Source organism: Vanessa atalanta, chromosome 5 (assembly GCF_905147765.1).
Source record: "Vanessa atalanta chromosome 5, ilVanAtal1.2, whole genome shotgun sequence".
In the NCBI taxonomy this organism is placed as follows: domain Eukaryota; kingdom Metazoa; phylum Arthropoda; class Insecta; order Lepidoptera; family Nymphalidae; genus Vanessa; species Vanessa atalanta.
In genome coordinates this window covers 6,720,166-6,740,769 of record NC_061875.1, presented here as the reverse complement: position 1 = coordinate 6,740,769, position 20,604 = coordinate 6,720,166, and the positions used below count along the sequence as shown (strand labels likewise).

Below are 20,604 nucleotides of genomic sequence, written 5' to 3'. Positions count from 1 at the left end.
TTTATGATTGAGAAGAAGCAAGTGCTGCCTTGTGCCTTGCTTGCTATTAAACAGTATTGCAAGCTAGAAAAATAGGCAAACCATGTAAATTCGGACTTATTTAAAGTTGATATTATTTAGGCATTTAAATTAAAAATAAATATTATCCAGTAAAATTGTAGCTCTAATTAATAAAAGATAATTATTTTACTTGATACTTGTTTGATATATAAATTTCAAGTGATATTTCAATTTGATTCAACATGCATATTAATTTTTTATACAGTTTTTAAGATTCTGCAACCAAGTAATGAAAATCAGTAGAGTCAAGGATGGTTATTGATATCAAAATGATAGCTTTAATGTGTTGGTTAATTTTTAGTATTGTAATAAAATGTTTCCGAACGTATCAAGAACAAAACTTACCAACCAAACAGGAGAAAAATCGGAAAAGCGGAAATTGCGCAAAGTGTTGGCTACACAGCAACCTTTTTAGACATTCTATGACGGCATTAATTTTCATGTAAAATATCGATTTTGGCGCCAATCTTATAAACCAAATAAGTATTAAAAAATATTGGATTAAAGTGTGCATTTAGTGAAAAAATTATTAATTATTGGAGATTAAAATCATATATACTTGTTTGAAATGCCTCAAGGCAGCTTATCGGCGGCAAAAAGTGAATATTTGGAAATAGGCGAATACAATTTTTCGTGGCCAGGAGAAAATGGAACATTTCACGACTTTGGTTCTATAAATTATACAATGCCGTCAGGTATAAAGAATATTGATATATCAACTATAAATACGTCAAGTATTTTTTAGATATAAAATTTCTATATTATTTATAAGATTTTGTTACGATCAAATTGTAATTCTCTTTAGGACCGTGGTATTGGCCTTGGTGTCCTTTATGGAGAGTGCCTCAGCATCCACTGTTTCAGGTGATTTGAGTTGAAGTAGATTTTAATTAAAAAAAAAACATTTTCGATAAGTAAACCAGGTTAAATTTCAATGCAGTTATCGAATATGCTGTTTGTTGCTGCTTATTGCGCCCCGAGCACCAAAAAAGGCCAACTTTGGATGCATACTATCTTGATTTTTGGTAAGCTTTAGGATTTTATCATTATTATAACGACTGATTGATAGCTCTTATCTTGTAAACATTGTTTTTTTTTTTATCACAAAAAATAAAATGTTTACTATAATTTATTTCTCATAATCTTAAAGTACAGTTTTATATTGAATAATTATTTTTTTACATTTTAATAAGATTTGTATTTGGATCTGAGTACTTCCGTCATTAACATCAATCTCCACTAGATTTTAGACTCAAACTAGGAGTTCTATTATTAACGATTGACAAGTTTTGTCATGTCTTAGATCCGTTAACCCAAGTAAAATAGTATATTAGTGTAATTAAATTAGTTAAAAATACCTAATTACTGTAATCTTGGCCGGCTCCTTTCGGTAGAATTTACCTTCTCAACAGTAGAACCTTTAGGTTAAAAATAGGACTATATTTGAATAAAATAGTATTTGGGTTTAATTTCAAAAATAAGACTATTTTGAATAATAATAAAAAAATAATTAAAAACCACTGACGGGCAATACAATGAAACTGATATAAAATTTGCCAATACAATATGGCTCATATTGTGCAATAAAGATGTGAAATTGAAAGTAAAATCATGTCATAATTGAATTTTTTAATGGTTGAATTATATTTTATTGTCAACTAGCCGAATTTCCGGTAGAACATCCCATCGGAAATATTATTTAGAACCCGTTATTTTAGATCGTTTATGTCGCACAATCTTTGTAACCCTGTTAATAAAAAAGTCATTGTCTGTTTGCATAAACTATAAGATTCCACGGATTACTGGATTTGGGGGTCAAAACGTTATTGATTTTCGGAAATTTACGACCAAAATGATCAAATGAGTTTATTAGTTTTCGTTCAAACATCACTAATTGGTGTATATTGTATGTGCTGTACTAAAGATAGTGACTGCGTGGTTAAGGAACATATATTAGTTAATTGGAGCAATTTTTAAGGCTTTAAGAAATGCAATCAACAATAACGAAACAACTAGAACTAAGAGGTTTTTAAAATTAAATGACCAATATTAGAACACTGATCTTAAAAAATGGTCTCTGAAGTTTGGAACAACGTTATATTTATTTAAGATTAGGTAATGCCGGTTTCAAAATATTAAATTCTCCTTTTTTTATTTGTTAAATGACAAACATCCATACCAATGTTCATCCTTTATTTAACCCTCATAGGTAACATTTTTTAAAAAACAATGTAATAATTAAATTTTACTTTAAATAGAAGCATAAACATCAGTTTGCGTCGATCTCCTAAAATGACGGACTTCCGTACATTTCTACACAAACTTTCATCCCTATAAAAAAAAAAAAAACAATACACTTATCTTTTCGATAAACATTTAAAATGTTTATCGAACAGTTTTTTAATGTTCATTTTAGTTATATAAATGTGGCGGAGTGGATATGGGTGGTCGTGATCACTTACCACCATGCCTAATTGACTTTTGTTCTATTATAAGGCAGAAATATATCTAAAAATGAATACAAGTATAAATATCAATTGCCTAGACACAGACTTGTCTATTAAAGCAATAATTATTTCTAAGCTTTTCAAAGGTGTGGTTCTAGTTAAACATGACCTAGGTCGCCCGTAACGCCAACAGCTAGTACATCCAGATATTTATAGCACACAATGAAGTGATGTATTGTGTTGGCGGCAGGCTTCATGCTATACTCTATATGGGCCTGGCATGTCATATGTTCACCGGACGCCTTCTCCTGGAACTTCGGCTTCGTATTCTTAAACCTAGCTCAAGTCGTTTACTTAGTATACGAAATGAGACCTGTCAAGTTTGATCCAGAACTCGAAGAAGTCTATCACACTCTTTTCGAACCTTTTAAGGTAAGATTTTTTTAATCCTTATTACAGTAATTAATCGTTAAAAGAAACCGTGTTAAATACTTTTATAAAATAAAGCGTTATAAATTTATATAGGCTTATATATCATTTAATATAATTAAATACGTTTATTTCTTTTCATAAATTACTACTTATTTTGAATCTAAAAAAAAAAAAATAAGTTTCTTATTATTAGTAAGTAAATTAATGACATATAAATTATTTTTTAATTATTTGTTCGTACAGAATACGTAGAATCACAAAGTTTAGGTAAATCATTAATGCCAATACTATTACGAAGCTAGCTCTAATCTTCTCTTCGCAAATCAGCTTTACTCTATATATTGTAGCTCAGTTATATTGAAAGTGCACTTTCACGGCTTTAATGAACATAAAGCAACGAGTCACTTAAGTGTTAAGGGCTTAAATGTTTTGTAAGGAAGCGGCTCTGTGTTTAACTAGTTCTTAATTTGAAGAAAATTTTAACAAAACTTTTGCATAAATATAAACTCAAAATTTAAAAACAATATTACCTTTCTGATAAATGTATTTAAAGTAATTACTAAGTATTATTTGATGTATTGTATTGTCTGCTATTCAGTTAAAATCTATTAAGAGAGATGGAATAAAAAGTTCGCGACCAAGTCTAAAGTAAAAAGATAATTACGTTAAAATTATTTCTCTCCTGATTACCTGCTTTCGAAATATTATAATCCAGTTTAAAAAAAAATAATCTTCAAGCATTACTTTGATTCACACCTGATCTTTCCTTTCGATTTAAAGAAAAAATGTTTTCGATGACAAGTTTATTTAGATTTCGATCATGAGAGTCATACGTTGCCAAAATTAGGGGGAAAATTGGATAACCAGAATACTCACTGCAATTCTCAACACCCGTTATGAATTTGAATCCACAGCAGTGTGAATGCAATTGATTGCTCTGGTGAAATAACATTTTCCTCTTCTGGAATAGAACATAATTAGTAATAGTTTCGCCTTCACTAAGGTTATGCCTTAAGATTCCCAAAACTGTAACTAGTAACTGTAATGAGAATTGCGTTATTAAATCATGATTTTCAAAGATTTGTATTTTTGTGGTATACACGCACTTAGGATATACGTCGTCGGCTAGTCGAGGTAGAAGTCATAAGAGTAGTTGACGTTGTACGTTTGTGCACTGCAAGCAATCTGGACTCTGCGTCGTCAAATACCATCGTATTTGACGTAGTTTGATCTCCTTCAGTGTCTGTGTTAATAACTTTCAACGAGTACTTAAAACCTCAAGAGCTTCGCCTATAAAAACCACAAAAAATAGAAATTTTACTTTTAACTTTAACAAAAAAAAATAGAGAAAATATTTTTACTAGAGACTGCGAACTTTTTAGCCACTCTCGTTATAAAACGTATTCCCAAGAGCTTAATACAGTCAATGTTTTTTTCAAACTTATATCGGCAGCATATATATAGTGATATTATGTAGGTATCGAGACTGCAGTTCAAGCGCATGGTATCTCCCGACTTCGCACACGTGATGTCTTTGCACGCCGGCGAGGCCTACGCGATGCAAAACCTTACCAAAACGGATCGACTCGGGCTCCTACTGTCTGGCAAGGTAAAATTTTTAAATTTATTTTTTAATGTATAAGAGATTTAAAAGTACGTGACGAGAATTACATTGCAATTTACTCTGGAGAGACGTACTGACAATATTAATGTACTTAATTATTCTTTATGTATATATATAAAAATATAATTATTTTTTAGTAGTGTTTGTTTACTTGGTGTGGGTTTTGTGCAAGCCCCTATGGTAGGCCTATAGGTTCATGGCATATATCTTAAATGAGAAAGTCTCTGGGCAGTGGTGACCACTAACCATGTCAAGGCCCATTTACCAGTCCGCCTACCTATATGAAGTAAAATAGATAATGTCCTTCAACGTTGCTGGATCAAATGTTTGGTTTTGAGCTGGGCCGCGAATGTTTGGACCCGTCAGGTGATGCAACGAGCAGGTTCCAGGTTTTATCTATTTATAAAAGTAAATATTTTACCCGAACTAAGTCTAGACGGGCAGCTATACAATTAAATATATACAATTTTAAAGTTCTGGCAAACTTAAATATCACTTCATATCTTAATAATATTATAAATACGAATGTTTGTGTGTTTGGTAGTTTGTTTAACATTTAAGCTCGACGGCAATATGGATTTAAAGGAAGTCATTTATGTAGAGGTGTCTAGACATGTAATTTATTCAATTATTTAATTAAAAACGTTATTCATTGCAAAAAAATAGTGAACCGAGGCGAGCCGAATATCGACCGAAGCAGACGTCTAACAGGGTAGACATGACATAAATTGAAAAACATGACCATTTTAAAACCTTTTAAAACTGTACTCTGTTTATGTGTAGAAACTAAAATTTATGCGAAACTTTGAGTTTCTTTTTGTGTTAAGTTAGTTTTGCAGTACCACATTTTTTATAGATAATTTCGTCCTCATTATTATTCGCAATGAATTAGTCTTTTAGCGCTCTCTTATTATATATATATATATTGAATATACATATAACAAATTTTAGAATATAGAATAATTATTAAACTTTACTTATTCGTATTATTACGTATTGGTAGGGCTTCGTGCAAGCCCGTCTGGGTAGGTACCACCCACTCACCCAATGTTCTACGGCCAATCAGCAATACTAAGTAATGTTATGGCTTGAAGGGTGAGTGAGCCAGTGCCATTGACAAAACATCTAAGTTACCAAGGTTGGCGGAGCATTGGCGATGTCAAGAATGATTAATATCTCTTACACGTCGTTGGGTAATTGTACCTATATTTATAAAAATGTCTTATCAGTGGTAGCTACTTTTTTAATAATGAGTGTATTATGATTGTTAGTAATATGTCAAACTATTAAAAAAATGTCAATTGTGTATGGGAACATATTAATTTGTGTGATTGGTTAGTATCTATAATATTCGACAGTACGCCAGAATGAACGAATAGGCTCCGTGCAAGAATTAATAGTTAAATAAACTAGCTTTTGGTGGTAGACTTTGGTAGATACCAACCACCTATCATATATTCTACTGTAAGCAGCAATACTTTGTATTGTTGTGTTCCGGTTTGACAGTGTAACTTCAAGCACACACATAATAACTTAGTTCCCAAGGTGGATGGCCTATTGTTGATGTAGGGAATGATTAAAATTGCTTACGGTGCCAATGTCTATATGTATTGGTGACCACTTACCATCAGGCCTACTTATTCCATAACAAAAGAAGATTAAAGACAAACGGTAATGCAGGTTTTAGACAGTATATTAAAGTATCTATCATACATTTGGTCTGGGGGCTACGTGACTATATTAAAGTCTATACTGTATGCGAATACTTATCAAAATACAGAAGATTATTTATACAGAGTGAACGTGGCAACTTTTCACTTTTACAATTTCCTTAAAAGGATACAAGTTGATCGTATTTATTTCGAGCTTCTAAGAAAAATTTGATGTAATATTAACGAGTCGGTCTGGCGTACTTGTTGATTAAGTATTTACGAGTGGACTTACCTCCATTACCGTATTTCATAGCTTATCTTGGAAGAATCACTTAAGTGGAACCACTATCCTCGTTTACAAATTATGCAAATTGCAAGTCTGTTTCATGGATCGTTACACAGCGGGGAAATTTAAAACAATTTTTGTGGGTGCACGTGCCAATGTTTGCTTTGAATACCTATTGCTATACGAGTGAGCCTAACGGCGGGAACGTGCTTCTGACTACACAGCTAAAACTATATACATGGACTGTATTTTATGAACTTTCAGTTGAATTCATTATGAGCACATGAAGTATTGCTATAGAATCTTGCTAATTAAGCATTAATGTAGATACCGACTTTTACATATATTCATGTAGTTTTCGGTTTTACGTTTGAAATATGTTTTTAAAGGGGTAAAAATATTACAGTCATACACAGTTGCTACACTCAACCCAATGAAGTTCTTACAAATGATAAATTTCAAAAGTTAATAAAAGGAAATTCTATTAAAATATTATTAATTTTGCAACACTTCAAATTTGGATACTTAGTACTAATTGACTTGTGATAGTGATTCAATTTATCTATACAGGGATATATTGTCTTCCTTGGAAAAGGACATCCATATAATGACTCCGTTCAATAAATAAATACTTATTTATTTTTAATTATTAATCACATAATTAATCAATTAATTGGTTTCTTATAATAAAATATTGTTTTATGGAAATAAAATGATGTCACTATTACAGTAAAAAAAGAATTGAAATTAAAAAAATATGTTTACATTATTTAGTACTTTTACTAACACAAATACTCAGATAAACAGAAACAAAAGTTTGTATAAAATTTCAATTTAAACAGTTGTCTGGTACTGTTTATTTTATTAAAACTGTTTAACTTGTTCAGTTCTAAGATTTGATCGACAAAATATGTAAAATTAAGTTACTACTGATAAAAAGAAAATCAATTTAAAAAAAAATAAATAACGATAACGTAAATATGTATATTGTGATAATGATAGGATTAATATTGAGAAAAGCGGTGAAGGAAAACATCGTGAGGAAACCTGCATGTGTCTAATCTCAACGAAATTCTGCCTCATGTGTAACCGCATCCCGCATTGGAGCAGCATGGTGGAATTTGCTCCAAACCTTCTCCTCAAAGGGAGTCCTTAGCCCAGCAGTGGGAAATTTACAGGCTGTTACTGTTGTAATAATTTTTTGTCTAGCCTCTCGATTTCACCCGCGTTAAACATTTCTGCTCCGCTCTGTGGCCCATACTTTGTTAATAAATATCCTATAAGCATCCTCAAAATTTGGGGTATAAATGTAATAAGGATTTTTACAATACATTTTACTAGAATTTCGAATGAGAGACGACTATCTTTACTGCATGCTCTTTTGGCTACTTCGATGATAATAATAATAAAACAATATTTAATATGAGTGTTATTTATTGTAAAGGTTAACGTTATGAGCGGACATCAATTTCTTCATCCCATACTGCCGTGTGAATTTCTCGATTCACCGGAATTCGAATCAAGTAGAGCTACGATTGATGAAAAATTTAAGGTGAGTTATTTTTTATTTGATTATTTTGTAAAAAAGCGGCCAAGTACAAGTCGGACTCGCCCATGAAGGGTTCCGTAGCAGCAAGTAACAAGGTTTATGTTTATGAAATTAAATGTTTTTTTTTTTTATATTTGAGTTGATTAAATGAAAGGTAAATTGCGGTTTTCGATTTATGACGTAATAAAAAAAATCTACTTACTAGATCTCGTTAAAATCAGTTTTTGGTCGAAGATTGTATGGTAATGTATATCACATATTTTTTTTTAGTTTTATCATTATCTTACTTTATAGGCTACAGGGGGGGACACATTTTACCACTTTGAAAGTGTCTCAAGCGCAAATTATTCAGCTTAGAAAAAAAATATATTAGAAACCTCATTATCATTTTTGAAGACCTATCCATAGATACCCCACACGTATTTCTATTTTAGTGTGAAAATCTTAATGCGGTTCACAGAATACATCTACTTACTAAGTTTCAAGAGTATAGTTTCGGAAAAAAAGTGGCTTTAGACATACGGACGGACAGACAGACAGACATGAGGAACCTATAAAGGTTCCGTTATTTGCCATTGGGCTACGGAACCGTAAAAATGTTTGCGTCAGACGACTTTAAAAAGTATATTTGGTAATTTAATACCAATTAGCCAGGTGGGGGCAATTATACTCAGTTATACTGATTTCGATGCGTTCCTGATTCTATTTCGGTCCCACTTCGATTGAACCGCAACTGAATCGTAGTGTAATTAGAATAGGTAAACAGCTTAAGGCAACGATTGCGCTTCGATTCAAATGCGATAAAATCGAAAATAGGGATGTTACACTTCACCTAAAAACTTTGGTACAATATATTTTTATTACTTGGAATAAAAGTTCGTGGCGTCATATCGAAATTATCGTTATTGAAATATTTATATTTAAAGTTACATAAAAAAATACTCGTCAATAATAAAAGTACTCGTACGTCGAAAAGGTAAAGGCAAATATTAAGTTCGCAAAATATCGATGACATCATTACACTGTTTATCCGTCAACACACTTTCAGTGTAGGCGTAACCTGTGGGGTAAAATCATAATCAATACCAATAATTTTACTGACGGAGAGTTTATCGTTTTCGTCTTTAATCTACGGAAATGTAATATGACGTCATCAACAAGTCGTTAAATAATGGAGCAATGAACATAGAATGCTATGAATTAAGTATTCGTAAAAGCCTCTTTTATATCTTTCAAGCCCTTTCAGTGAAATGTTACGCGAGTCGCTGTATAAAGGTCGTGGTATCTATATAGATCAATAGCTAGTTATTTATATCAAGCTAGTACTTAATTAGAGAATTAATATTTTTAAGCTTGACATTAATGATTTATTTGAATAGGTAGATGAAAAAACGAATACTGTTCAATGCTGTAGCGTAAACTAATTTAATTAACATCATTTGTACACACATTTTAAAAATTCAAATATAATCAATGATATTTCTATTATAATTGTTATGAGTCACAACACAATGATATGTGAATTCGTATATAACATAGTACGTACAGTAGAATATTATAGTGGGGTAGATATATGTAGTAGATAAAAGTAGATATACAACTACAAGTTCGCCAAAGTCGAGTTTTATCTCTAGAGACCTAAAATTTATTATTTTACTCCACGTAGACGAAGTTTGTCTTCAATGTACAAAGTGATGGTTTGACACATAAAGCTTAGTATTTATAACTCACTTAGGATGATGTGAACATAAAACGAAACGAGATTGTATTTTACTATCCATATAAGGTACTAATAGTACATATAAATGATTCAGATAATGAAATAGCTTTCGAATAATAAAAACCTATTTTAATAGAACGTTACGTCGAGCTATAAACATTTAAATAAAAGACGTCATAATAGTAAATCTCATTTCTATTTTCGTCGATAAAACGTGACTTTATAAATTTAAATTATAAAATTAATTGAGAATTTTATATTACTGTCATTCATTTTCTATGTAATAATTTGTGCAATATGCGTTTTACGAACATAGTAACAAGTACTTGATAGTAAATTTCGCGTACTGTAGGTACTTTACTCCGGTGACCTAATTGTCGTTTGATACGACTATATAAAGGATAAAGTGGCTACATAAAGAAACTAGGTTAAATATCGATGAACTCTAAACACTTTCGACTATAGCGAACACCCGTGACATTGTTTGTTTATCGCGAAATGCAAGTCCGAGCAATTTACTGGAAGCATTTATATAGCGATTATCGAATGCACAAAACATAACGTGAAAGAAACATCACCTTTCGTGTTACAAGTAATTTTACAGCCGAGCGGAAAATAATTTCATGTTTTCTAATTTAATAACGATAAAAAAAATAGTTTTAGTAAATCTGGAAGGTGCAATGAGAGTTCATCAGTTCATTTTTTGTGAAAAGTTTTGACACTGAAAATGAGTTTCGTTTCTGTTACGTATGGGTATATAGCATGCTTTACAGTTTATTAATTTGATTTGAATTCGTATCAATGCACGCTTCATTTCACAGGTTTCAATAGTGGCGGCGTCATCGTGCCGCTACGTATATTGGCAACGGAGCTCCTTAGAATATTTATTCGTGAAGGAGCCGTATCTCGCGTGCATAGTCACGACATTGATCGCTAGAGATATAACTACTAAACTCTACGCCATGAACAATAAGATAGTAACGGAAAGGGGATCGCATTTAGACATACGTCTGCCGAGTATATCGCATGCGTTGGCACGGAGTCCGAGGAAACTGCGGTCAGCCAACAAACCGCCGCCGCCCACGACGGTGCAGCCGGTCCCGCCGGAGAAGAGATCGAGTGAGTCACTTATTACCTTATTTCTATTAGGAGTGTGTTTAAGGTTTCAGGATTGAATCTGAAAGGCATAGTTGACATCAATACGGGTCAGATACCGTTGAGCTATTGGCGCTTCTTTGGGTTAGGAAATTACTGCGGTGCTATAAAGATATTTTACTTCTCGTTTTATTTATTGGTACTTAAAATTCAACGATACTGCACTATTAATACTCTCGAGTCGGGTATAACTTAATACGATGAACCAATATTTGATATGTATCTTTTACGATTTAACATTTTCTTTAATTTTTGTCGTAATTTTAATATGAAAGAAATTCTTAGTTGATGCCAAAACAGAATGATTAAGTGTTAGTGTGATTGTAAAAAGCGTAACTTTGGCTGATGGCCACGACGAAAATTTGCGTAAGTGCGATCTAAATTACGTTCTGTTAGGACAAAGTTTTGTGAAGCAAATCACTTAGCACGGCTACTGCTAATGATTAGGATATTTTTTAAGTTTTATTTAAAAGTTACATCGTATCAGTATTTTTTTATTATAAACGTTTATTGCCGCGCCTTGGACCGAAGATTGACGTGTGCCGTGACTGCAAACGGCGTGATACTCTCTTATACCGTCACGTCCCCTCTACGCCACCGCTTTGTGCCTCTGCCCTCATTACAATTATTACTCATTAGAACTTTTGCCTGGATAATTTTGAAATGTATTTTATTTTTATTTTAATGTAATATTGTATCTACTGTTGGTTGTCCTAATGAAAATAAAATTACGTTTTAATTTATTTTACTCCATACGTATTTATTGGTATTCTTAAATTATTATCGTTTTTTTAAATAGCCTCCAATTTAGATGTTTCATCTGTCAGACATCCTGTGAATTTTTTCATATCATATTAATAAAAGTTTTACTCGCTTAATAATTTCGTCTATGACAATAAAAATTCTTGTCCACTCCCTTATTCTTCTTTATCTGTATTTCTTATTATACACTTCATAAGAACTCCATAATGATCGTCGTAAGTACAACTATTGCGGATTCGTTTTGTTTTCAAACTCTGTACGTATATTTGATCATGTTTCCAAATTTCGAGGTCAGCTTAAGTTGTTTCTTATACGACTTTGATTGGATACACACATCCAAAATCTTCTCAGGGATGAGAAAGCAAATGAAATGATTTGACATAATATATTTTAGCTTGCAGCTCTCAATTTTTATAAATACGGATAATCGCCCGTGGCTTTGTTCGCTTTAGGGGTTGGTCGCGTCAGGTGTTGAGCACAAAAAAATAGCCTATGTCCTTATCCTATAATTATTGTTTTTTAATTCGGTTGAGTGGTTTGGCCGTGAAAGAGCAACAGATAGATAGACAGAGTGACGCATCGCAATAATGATATTAGTACAGAAATATAGATAACAATGTAAAAAAATATTATAACATTAAAAGTTACTTTCTTAGGAGGCTTGTATTAGGAAAAAACTTTTAGCAATAGTTTTATGATCAGAAACCGTTTGTTTACAGATTACTGGTCTAGAGACACGGAGAATACGGTGGCAAATCTCGCGAAACGCAACGGCGTGACTGCAACTTATCCTGAAGCAGACGAGGAATTAATCCCACTCGCAGCTCACGAAGCTCCCGCGGGCTCCTCAGACGACCTCTCGATCGCCGACAGTTGTCCGGATACCTCCTCCAAGTACCACAGCTGCGAGGCTGTTGAGACTGATGATGATCTCAGACACTGACATACGGAAAATAACGATGTATTAACGTCTCTTAAAGATTCTAGCACAAGAACCTCGTCCTGCGACAGCCTTTTTACGGTGGAAGATCGTTAGACCTTAGCAAAATTATTCTGTGATAAATTTTGACACGAAATCCTCGACCTAAAATGTTCATACAATGTTAAAAACCGATTATCGCACATCGCATACCTTTGATATTTAACTTTCGAGTTCTACGTCGAGATTAGAGTCTGTGCTTACAGAATGACTATATAGATAGTGGCTTATAATACAAAAGACTGAAATAAGTTACCTAAATAAATGTTGTGTTTATTTTATTAAATTATTTAAATCATATAATAATGGTGATGTATTTATTTTAGCTTTAAGTTTGTTAAAGATGATGTAGCAAATAAAGCATACGCGATTTCGTTGTTGTTTCATTACTATTAGATTCCTAAAATCTGATAGTCGTATAAAGCCATATTGAAGTTTGAAAATATCAGATTGTGTCCACTGGCGTAACCAGGATTTTGTTATCGGGCGGGTCTCGGTTTGAATAATATTACACTATACTAGCCTTTTATTATAATAGCTTTATTTTGGCGTATCCACCTATATCTCTACCTGGCTACGGCAATGATTAAGCCTTTTTTGGTTTGTCTGTTGCAAGAACTATCAATTCATAGACATCGTGTGGGCATATTTTCGTAGCGCTAGTTTCTATTACAATCATTTACGAAATAAGAAATAAAAGCAAAATAAAATAACAAAGCTAAAGGAATTAATATATAATTAAAGTAACTTGAATTTGATTTCTAAGTTGTATACATTATACGTGTAGTGAATCGGATCTAACTGACATGTTATCGTAGCGGCGAAGATTTATCGTGAACGTGAAGTCAGTAAGTTTAAAAAAAAGTAAAGTTTGTTTCACGAAATAAATTGCAAAAATAGTCAAGAGTAAAACTGTTACTGTTTTATTGTTATATTTGCATCTCCACAGACATGTGCCGCTTTTGCACATCTACTAAATTTTGAATTTGTATTTTAATTTTATATGCCTACATGTTTTGTACCAATTTCATTACAGTCATTGATAGCCCATTACTACTACATGTAGCCTCAAATCTCAATTGATTAATGGCTTTTAAAGATTCTGGTGACGTGAATATTAAAGTTACAATCATGATTGGGATATTGTCATTCTTACTACCATACTATCGAGTTAGCTGAAAGTTGAAATTTAATATTTGTTACCGAATTCAAAAATGTAAAACATATATTTCATGTTTATGTATAAGTAAGTAGCTCACAAAGTTATATGAATGGTTTATTTGCCGTCTATTGTAAAGAAAAATTACATAATGACCGGGCAGAAAGCCTATTCACTCAATTTCTATGCAAATTCCATGGCTATCCGTAAAGCCATTGTGAACGTGATTGAGAAACAAACAAACTTATAAAGTAGCTACATCTATATAACGCTAGTGTACCAACACTAGCGTTATATAGATGTGGAACTGTGGCCTCGGGCGCTACGGCTAAGTTATTACGAGTACACTTGTTTAATATTTGCCTTATGTTTATAACAAACAATTTATTGAATATAAATCTTCATATATTAGATTAAAAGAAAAGATATATATTGGTTCTGCGTTATGTATCAAAAAATGTTTTCGACTATCTAGATATATACTCGACTACATAGATTCAGTAACTTGGAGCAATATATAACAACAAGAGCCCAGAAATCGTTCAAAATGTCTTCGGTCAGCAAAAGGTATTATACAACTATTGAGTTCATGGTTGATAGCACACCTTGGGAATGAAACGATCGCCTCTTGACTATTTCTTAGTGATATTTAATGTATGTTGTTTACATATTACAAAACTCGCTGAGTTTCTTTCGCCGGTTCTTGTCGGATAAAGTTGTTTTCCGAATCGATGGAAGTATTTAATTTAGCAATGAATAAGTAAACCGCATCTTTATACCTTTATAGTGCATTTATTGTAATAAGTACTATTAGACTAAATGCACTATACATATATTCTTGAAATATATTTAAATATTTTTGCTTTGTTTATTACATTAGTGTTTTTTTATGATATTTTTATATCTATTACGTCATATCCACTTACTGCATACGAGACAGCAATATTTAATTAAGCTTGTAACAGCTTGTAAGTGTCCCACAATTAGAAAATGCCTTTTTACTCTAAGTTTTGTGACTTTAATATTAAACGGAAAGTGAACTCCGAAACCACTGAAAAATTCTTTAACCATTTGAAACTAACATTATTACAGATGTTTATAGGTATATATTATATATAATAATAAATAGCAATATAAATAATAGCTAAAATCATTATGACTTTCGTCTACTAAGTCGTGCACTTTAAAAGCTGTTATGGCGTACACTGTGTAAATACTTCTAGTAAATGCATTGCTAAGCTTATTCTCCTTAAAAGTTTAAAAAAAGTCGGCGATAGACTGTATCTTCCAAGGATAGCTTACAATATCCATTTTATTCTTTAAATAGTGAATTATTCTTTTTGTAATTACAACAGAGTTATTATTAATATTAAAAAAAAGATTATTATCTTAAGTATTTAATTTATCACATATTTGTTCTTTAATATATTAGGAGTTATCGTAAAATTAAAACTCACGCGGAACAAAAATAAATAATAATCGTGGGGCGGTAATCAGAGAGATGGCGAGGCATGCAACGCTTGGGCTCAGTTATGCGGAGGGGAGAGTGTCACGTGAGGGATGGCAGGGCAGATGTCGTTGAGGGTCGTGTTGCAAGATCCATTCTTTTCATGCATCAACATACAAAGAATACCATCATTATTTTCTTTATTTTTTAAAGCGAAGATATAATTGGATATAAAATTACATAACTTTATTTCATCTTCCAAAGTGGTATCTTTACATATAATAAAATCGTAACATGGAAGATATTTGAGAAGAAATATTATTGAAGAATAAGATAAGATATATGTATATATCTAAATATTTATTGAAAAAATATCTTCGAAACTTTGTAATCAAGTAGTTTGTACTTAATACTACAGTCTTTAAAATTGTATGACTAAAAGTTAATGCGAACACGTGCGTTTACTTTTAAGCGAGTCCAAAGTCCAGTTTCCAATGCATATTGCCAGCTTTATTATTGTCGCGTGTCGCGTTATTGTCAAAATCCAAAACAGTCTATACTTTAATCCCCGGCACTACGTGTAATATCATGTAATATACATTACGCAGTTAGATAAATACATCATAACTTATAATTTTACAAGATAAAATTATAAATTTAAAACGTTTGGTTGTTTGTGGTTTAATTTTAATCGATGGCGAAGTACTCAAATAAGTCACCTATCAAAACAAATCATAATCTGTCGGTCCATTTGGGAACTACAATGCCACGACAGACGCAAAGATACACAGATATGTCAACCATATAATAACACTATTTTTGAGCCTGAAAGTCCCGCGAACGGAGTCGCGGACACCAGCTAGTTAATAATAAAAGTAAAAAAAAACAGTCCTATTATATAAAGTTATCTACTAAAATATAATTTGTAAATTTCATTGTATTTTTCTAAACTGTATTTGAATGTCACACCAATTGTTGAACAGGTAATAGTTTATTTACTTCCTTACTACATACATACGAGCTACGTCTCAATTTACCTTAATTTTCAGCAAAAGTTAAAATTATTAGATTTGGTGTATATAAATATAATTCTAAGACTGCATTTGGAAATCGCTCCAATAGTTAAATATTTATTGTTGACACATATTACTTACGTAATAAGTTTGTTTTGTTTTTTGCAGTAAGTAAAAAATGCAATTGAAATGCAACTTTTATTTGTATGAATTTAATTTATAGTTTCGGGACTGCCATAGTATATATAGTAGGTTACGTATACATTTAGATTATTAGGCGAATGATTACGTACAAGGATTTAAATATACATATAGAGATGAAATCGTTATGTTACTCGTAAAAATATTCAAAGCTGGATTTTCACCCAAGCAAAGCCGCCAACAAAAATGAATTCACTTATAGATGCGTATACAAGTACAAACCCATGGTGAGTATAATGTTCTAAATAAATTAAATATACCTATATATTTGTCGCTATATCTGAAAAAGAACATGTAGTGCGAAAATAAATTGTTTTGTGAGAGCGAGGTTATTAAGCTACACATAGTCAGTAGAGTACGCTGCGTCAGCTCTCAGTCGGAGTATGAAACAAATCAATCAACCGGAACCGATTCAGTTATCGGCTCTCTATTCTATTAAGTACATAATACACGAATAAGGTTGCATAGTATTTATTTACTAATTTCAAGATCATATTCACAATTATATAAATAGTTATTTAAAAAAATCTTTAATAATAAATCAGGAGACGTTTATTTGGAAAATCTAATTGAAAAAAAACTGCTAATTCAGTATACTTAGACCTGTAATAGAAGATGCAGCGCTTTTCGGAGAAGGGTTTAGTGTATAATATTATTATATGAGTCGCGGTGCTTCGCAATTTCACCAGCTTTTTAATTTAAACTACTGTGGTACACTATGGTGATCACTTTTATATTATCACTTGTATAATAATATTATCAAAATATGAAATCTATGTTGTTGTTGATGTTTAAGATATCGAAGAGGTTTAAGATGAATTATACCGAAACAAGTTAAAGAACACCGTTTTTTAATTGTAGAGCAACCACAAACACCGAGGTGAGTCTTGTTTTTGTTTTTATGTCATAGGTTGGCAGACGAGCATATGGGCCATCCGATGGTAAGTGGTCTCCGCCCATAGACAATAGCGCTGTAAGAAATATGAACCATTTCCCAGATCTTCAACGCGCCACCAACCCTGGCAACCAAGATATTATGTTTCTTGTGCTGTAGTTACACTGGCTCACACGTCCTTCAAACCGGAACACAACAATACTGAGTACTGTTATTTGGCGGTAGAATATCTGATGAGTGGGAGGTACCTACCCAGACAGGCTTTAACAAAGCTCTACCACCAAGTGTCGAGTGAGAGTCAAATGAGCCCCACAGTAAATAGAAAGTGAGGAGTCTCAATGAACATCAGTTTCTTAACCATTTCGTTTAATAATATGTACCATGATGTATTGAAACCAGAGTTGCATAAATGTGCAAAATTTCAAATTAATGAATACTTTGCAAGTGCATCGATAATAATCATATTGGCGTCTTCATACATATATTCATTACATGTACCTATACAAAGACATTAGAACGGTGTTAATAAAACGATTTATGACGAGTGTATTTACAACTGTACTGTATGTGAGTATTATTTATAAGAAAACTTCTATAATTCATCATCTATTTTTTAAGTGTTTTAAAAATATATTAACATAATTTTATTAAGAATCAATCAATTCTAATTCGAAACAAAATCACTCACTTATATATACTAACGTATCTATTTCGATACGTTAGTATATTTATAAGTAAAGAACATCCTTATTTCCAGTCTCTAAATTAATTTAACTCGTAACCCAAAGATTATATCGCTAACATAATTTTACTGTTTTTGAAATAACATAATTTATGTAAACGAAATGCGTAACTGAATATCTGTTTCATTTCACATTCGTGTGTTCGTAATTTAAATTCATATCAAACCTGAATATTGATTTTTATATAATAGGGATGGAGTCTGAAATAAAAGAACTGTATACATTACATATTGTAAATAAGTAGTGACAATGAATATAGGTACTAACTAAATATACTAACATAGATTATTCTGTATATTTATAGCATATAATATAGCAATTTTTAAGTATTCAACTCATCATAAATATTAGTTTAAAAAGTATAAGTAATTCCTTATACAATACATTTCGTAATTACATTACGTTTTTACTAATAGTGTCTAAGATGTAACATTTCCTTTGCCTGTGACTGCAGTGGCTCCCACATGAATCTGAAACTAACCTGAACCTAGGAATGTTCGGACTAAGCTTTATTGCAAATATAACAAATATAGTACAAAAAAGTAAGTTCCATGCGGCTGTCTGGGGATATAAAAAAGTACTACATTTCATTTTTATGAAAAAAAATGGATCCTGTAAGTTATCAAAAAATGTTGTCTGCATAAGTGACGGTTAGTCAATTTACGATTATTTATAAATATTAATTATTGCTATAGATCATTTTAAATATACATTAGATATTAAATAGAAAAAAGCATTTGATTATAATTGCAAATTTGTGAGTTTGAAATCGATTTAATTAAACAAGTTAAGCGTGTGGTTTAAATTCGCCCATTGTATTTGGACAGAATTCTCTTTTTTTCGGTGTAAGAGAATTCCTCTTATAATATTTTAGGTTTCGTTCCACTCTTTGCAAATAACGACGTATTAAGCAATGATTCATGCTTTTTTTTATATTTTCGATTTATGATCAGTCATTTATCTAAGTTTAGTTAAATTTCACTCACAGCCCTGTTTAAAAGGTAATTTAACTTTCTTTTGTTTTCGAAGGTGATTTAAGTAAAGTAAACTTCATTAAAAGCGAGGCAAGAGAGTTTCTTTATAAAGATCGATTTAAGGTTTATAACCGAAGCGGCCTAGATCAAAGTTTGCCAATCATCAAAGTATTTTCGTTTCTGTTATGCAAAATTTCAGCTATTTTGTAATTAATGCTTCAATCAATTGGGATGCAATTTATTGTTATTTTCTTGAATAAATTAATACTAATTGCAATAATTGGATTGGTCGTTGATTGACACGTCTGCATTTTGTGTCAATTGACGTTTGTTAATTTTATTCAATAAGTATTTGCATTGGTCTCAAAAGAGTATTATGTCCAATTACAATAATAGAATAGATATTGTTATCCTCATTCAATACAATAACGCAAGTCCATTGAAATACTTCATATTAATCAGCTGAAAATTTAGAATTCGAATAGTATAACATTAGAAAATTAAGCTTAAATTAAGTCTCAGATTTATCAATAAAATCCAACGAATATAGAATAAACAACATTACCTTTGTGTTGAAAATTTACGTTTTCATTGCAAATTATATAAGTGACTTAAAAATTCAAAGACTGACATTTCAAAGGGTCGTTGCAATAGCCTAAGATAAGGATCGGATCAACCGCAACGAGCCGAGGTGGTCAAGGTTAGTCCAGACCGCACCGACAGCAACGAAGCTTTCTTATCCACACTCGCCATTCTTAAGCATTATGCGATTTAACGTTCTCAGCGTTATCAGATGGCCTGTAGCGTTAGTCACAAAAGCGGCTCTAAATAACGCTCAAGCTAATCGATAGCTCAGTTAGCTAGTAAACTGTAAAATCTTCTTTTGAATGTCGAGAAGTACTACTTGCTGTTATTATTTATTTGGTCGACGGTATAAAAGGAGCCATAAAGTTTTATTATGTCAGGTTAACTAACAGTTTTTTTTTTTAATTCATAATAATCAAGTTTTAACTACCTAGGCTTTTATTTCCATGTTCAAAAACGAATTTAGTATAGTAAAGTTAGACTTAACTATATATATATACTAGATTGTAGAATCATCGGTGTAAAAGGTTGACTGGATCTCGTTTAAAAATTAGTTGCAAGGTTGGTTCAGCGAATACTAACAGGTGAAGTTAACTAAAAACTTTTAAAAATAAATTGACTTACACACGGCTATTTATTTATATATTTTCTTAAATTTCACGTGTTATAAATAATCGTCCAAATAATCACTTCATTGGCTGGCCCTCTTGCAATTAGCATTACATATTCTCGTATATCAGATAATTATAAAATAAATTCATTACTTATAGTTTATAAGAACATTTTAATTTTTTTATTGGATATTTTAATACGTAATGAATTTGGCTTAAAATAATGAAGCAAACTTACAAAAAATCTCTACAGTATAATATACCTACGGTACTTAGTAACTTGAAATGGTCATAAAACACAAACGCTGAT

General features: G+C 31.6%; 1 protein-coding gene across 1 annotated transcript; it reads left to right on the top strand.

Annotated features, from left to right (window-relative positions):
- The first annotated feature begins 594 nt into the window (after nt 1-594).
- LOC125064191 (popeye domain-containing protein 3-like) lies at nt 595-12,916 on the top strand. The gene is made up of 8 exons (XM_047671116.1): nt 595-755; nt 866-924; nt 1,001-1,085; nt 2,758-2,939; nt 4,417-4,548; nt 7,946-8,053; nt 10,592-10,889; nt 12,407-12,916. Exons 1-8 carry the CDS (start codon nt 629-631, stop codon nt 12,628-12,630), a joined length of 1,215 nt encoding a protein of 404 aa, XP_047527072.1. The 5' UTR covers nt 595-628; the 3' UTR covers nt 12,631-12,916.
- The last annotated feature ends 7,688 nt before the right edge of the window (nt 12,917-20,604 follow it).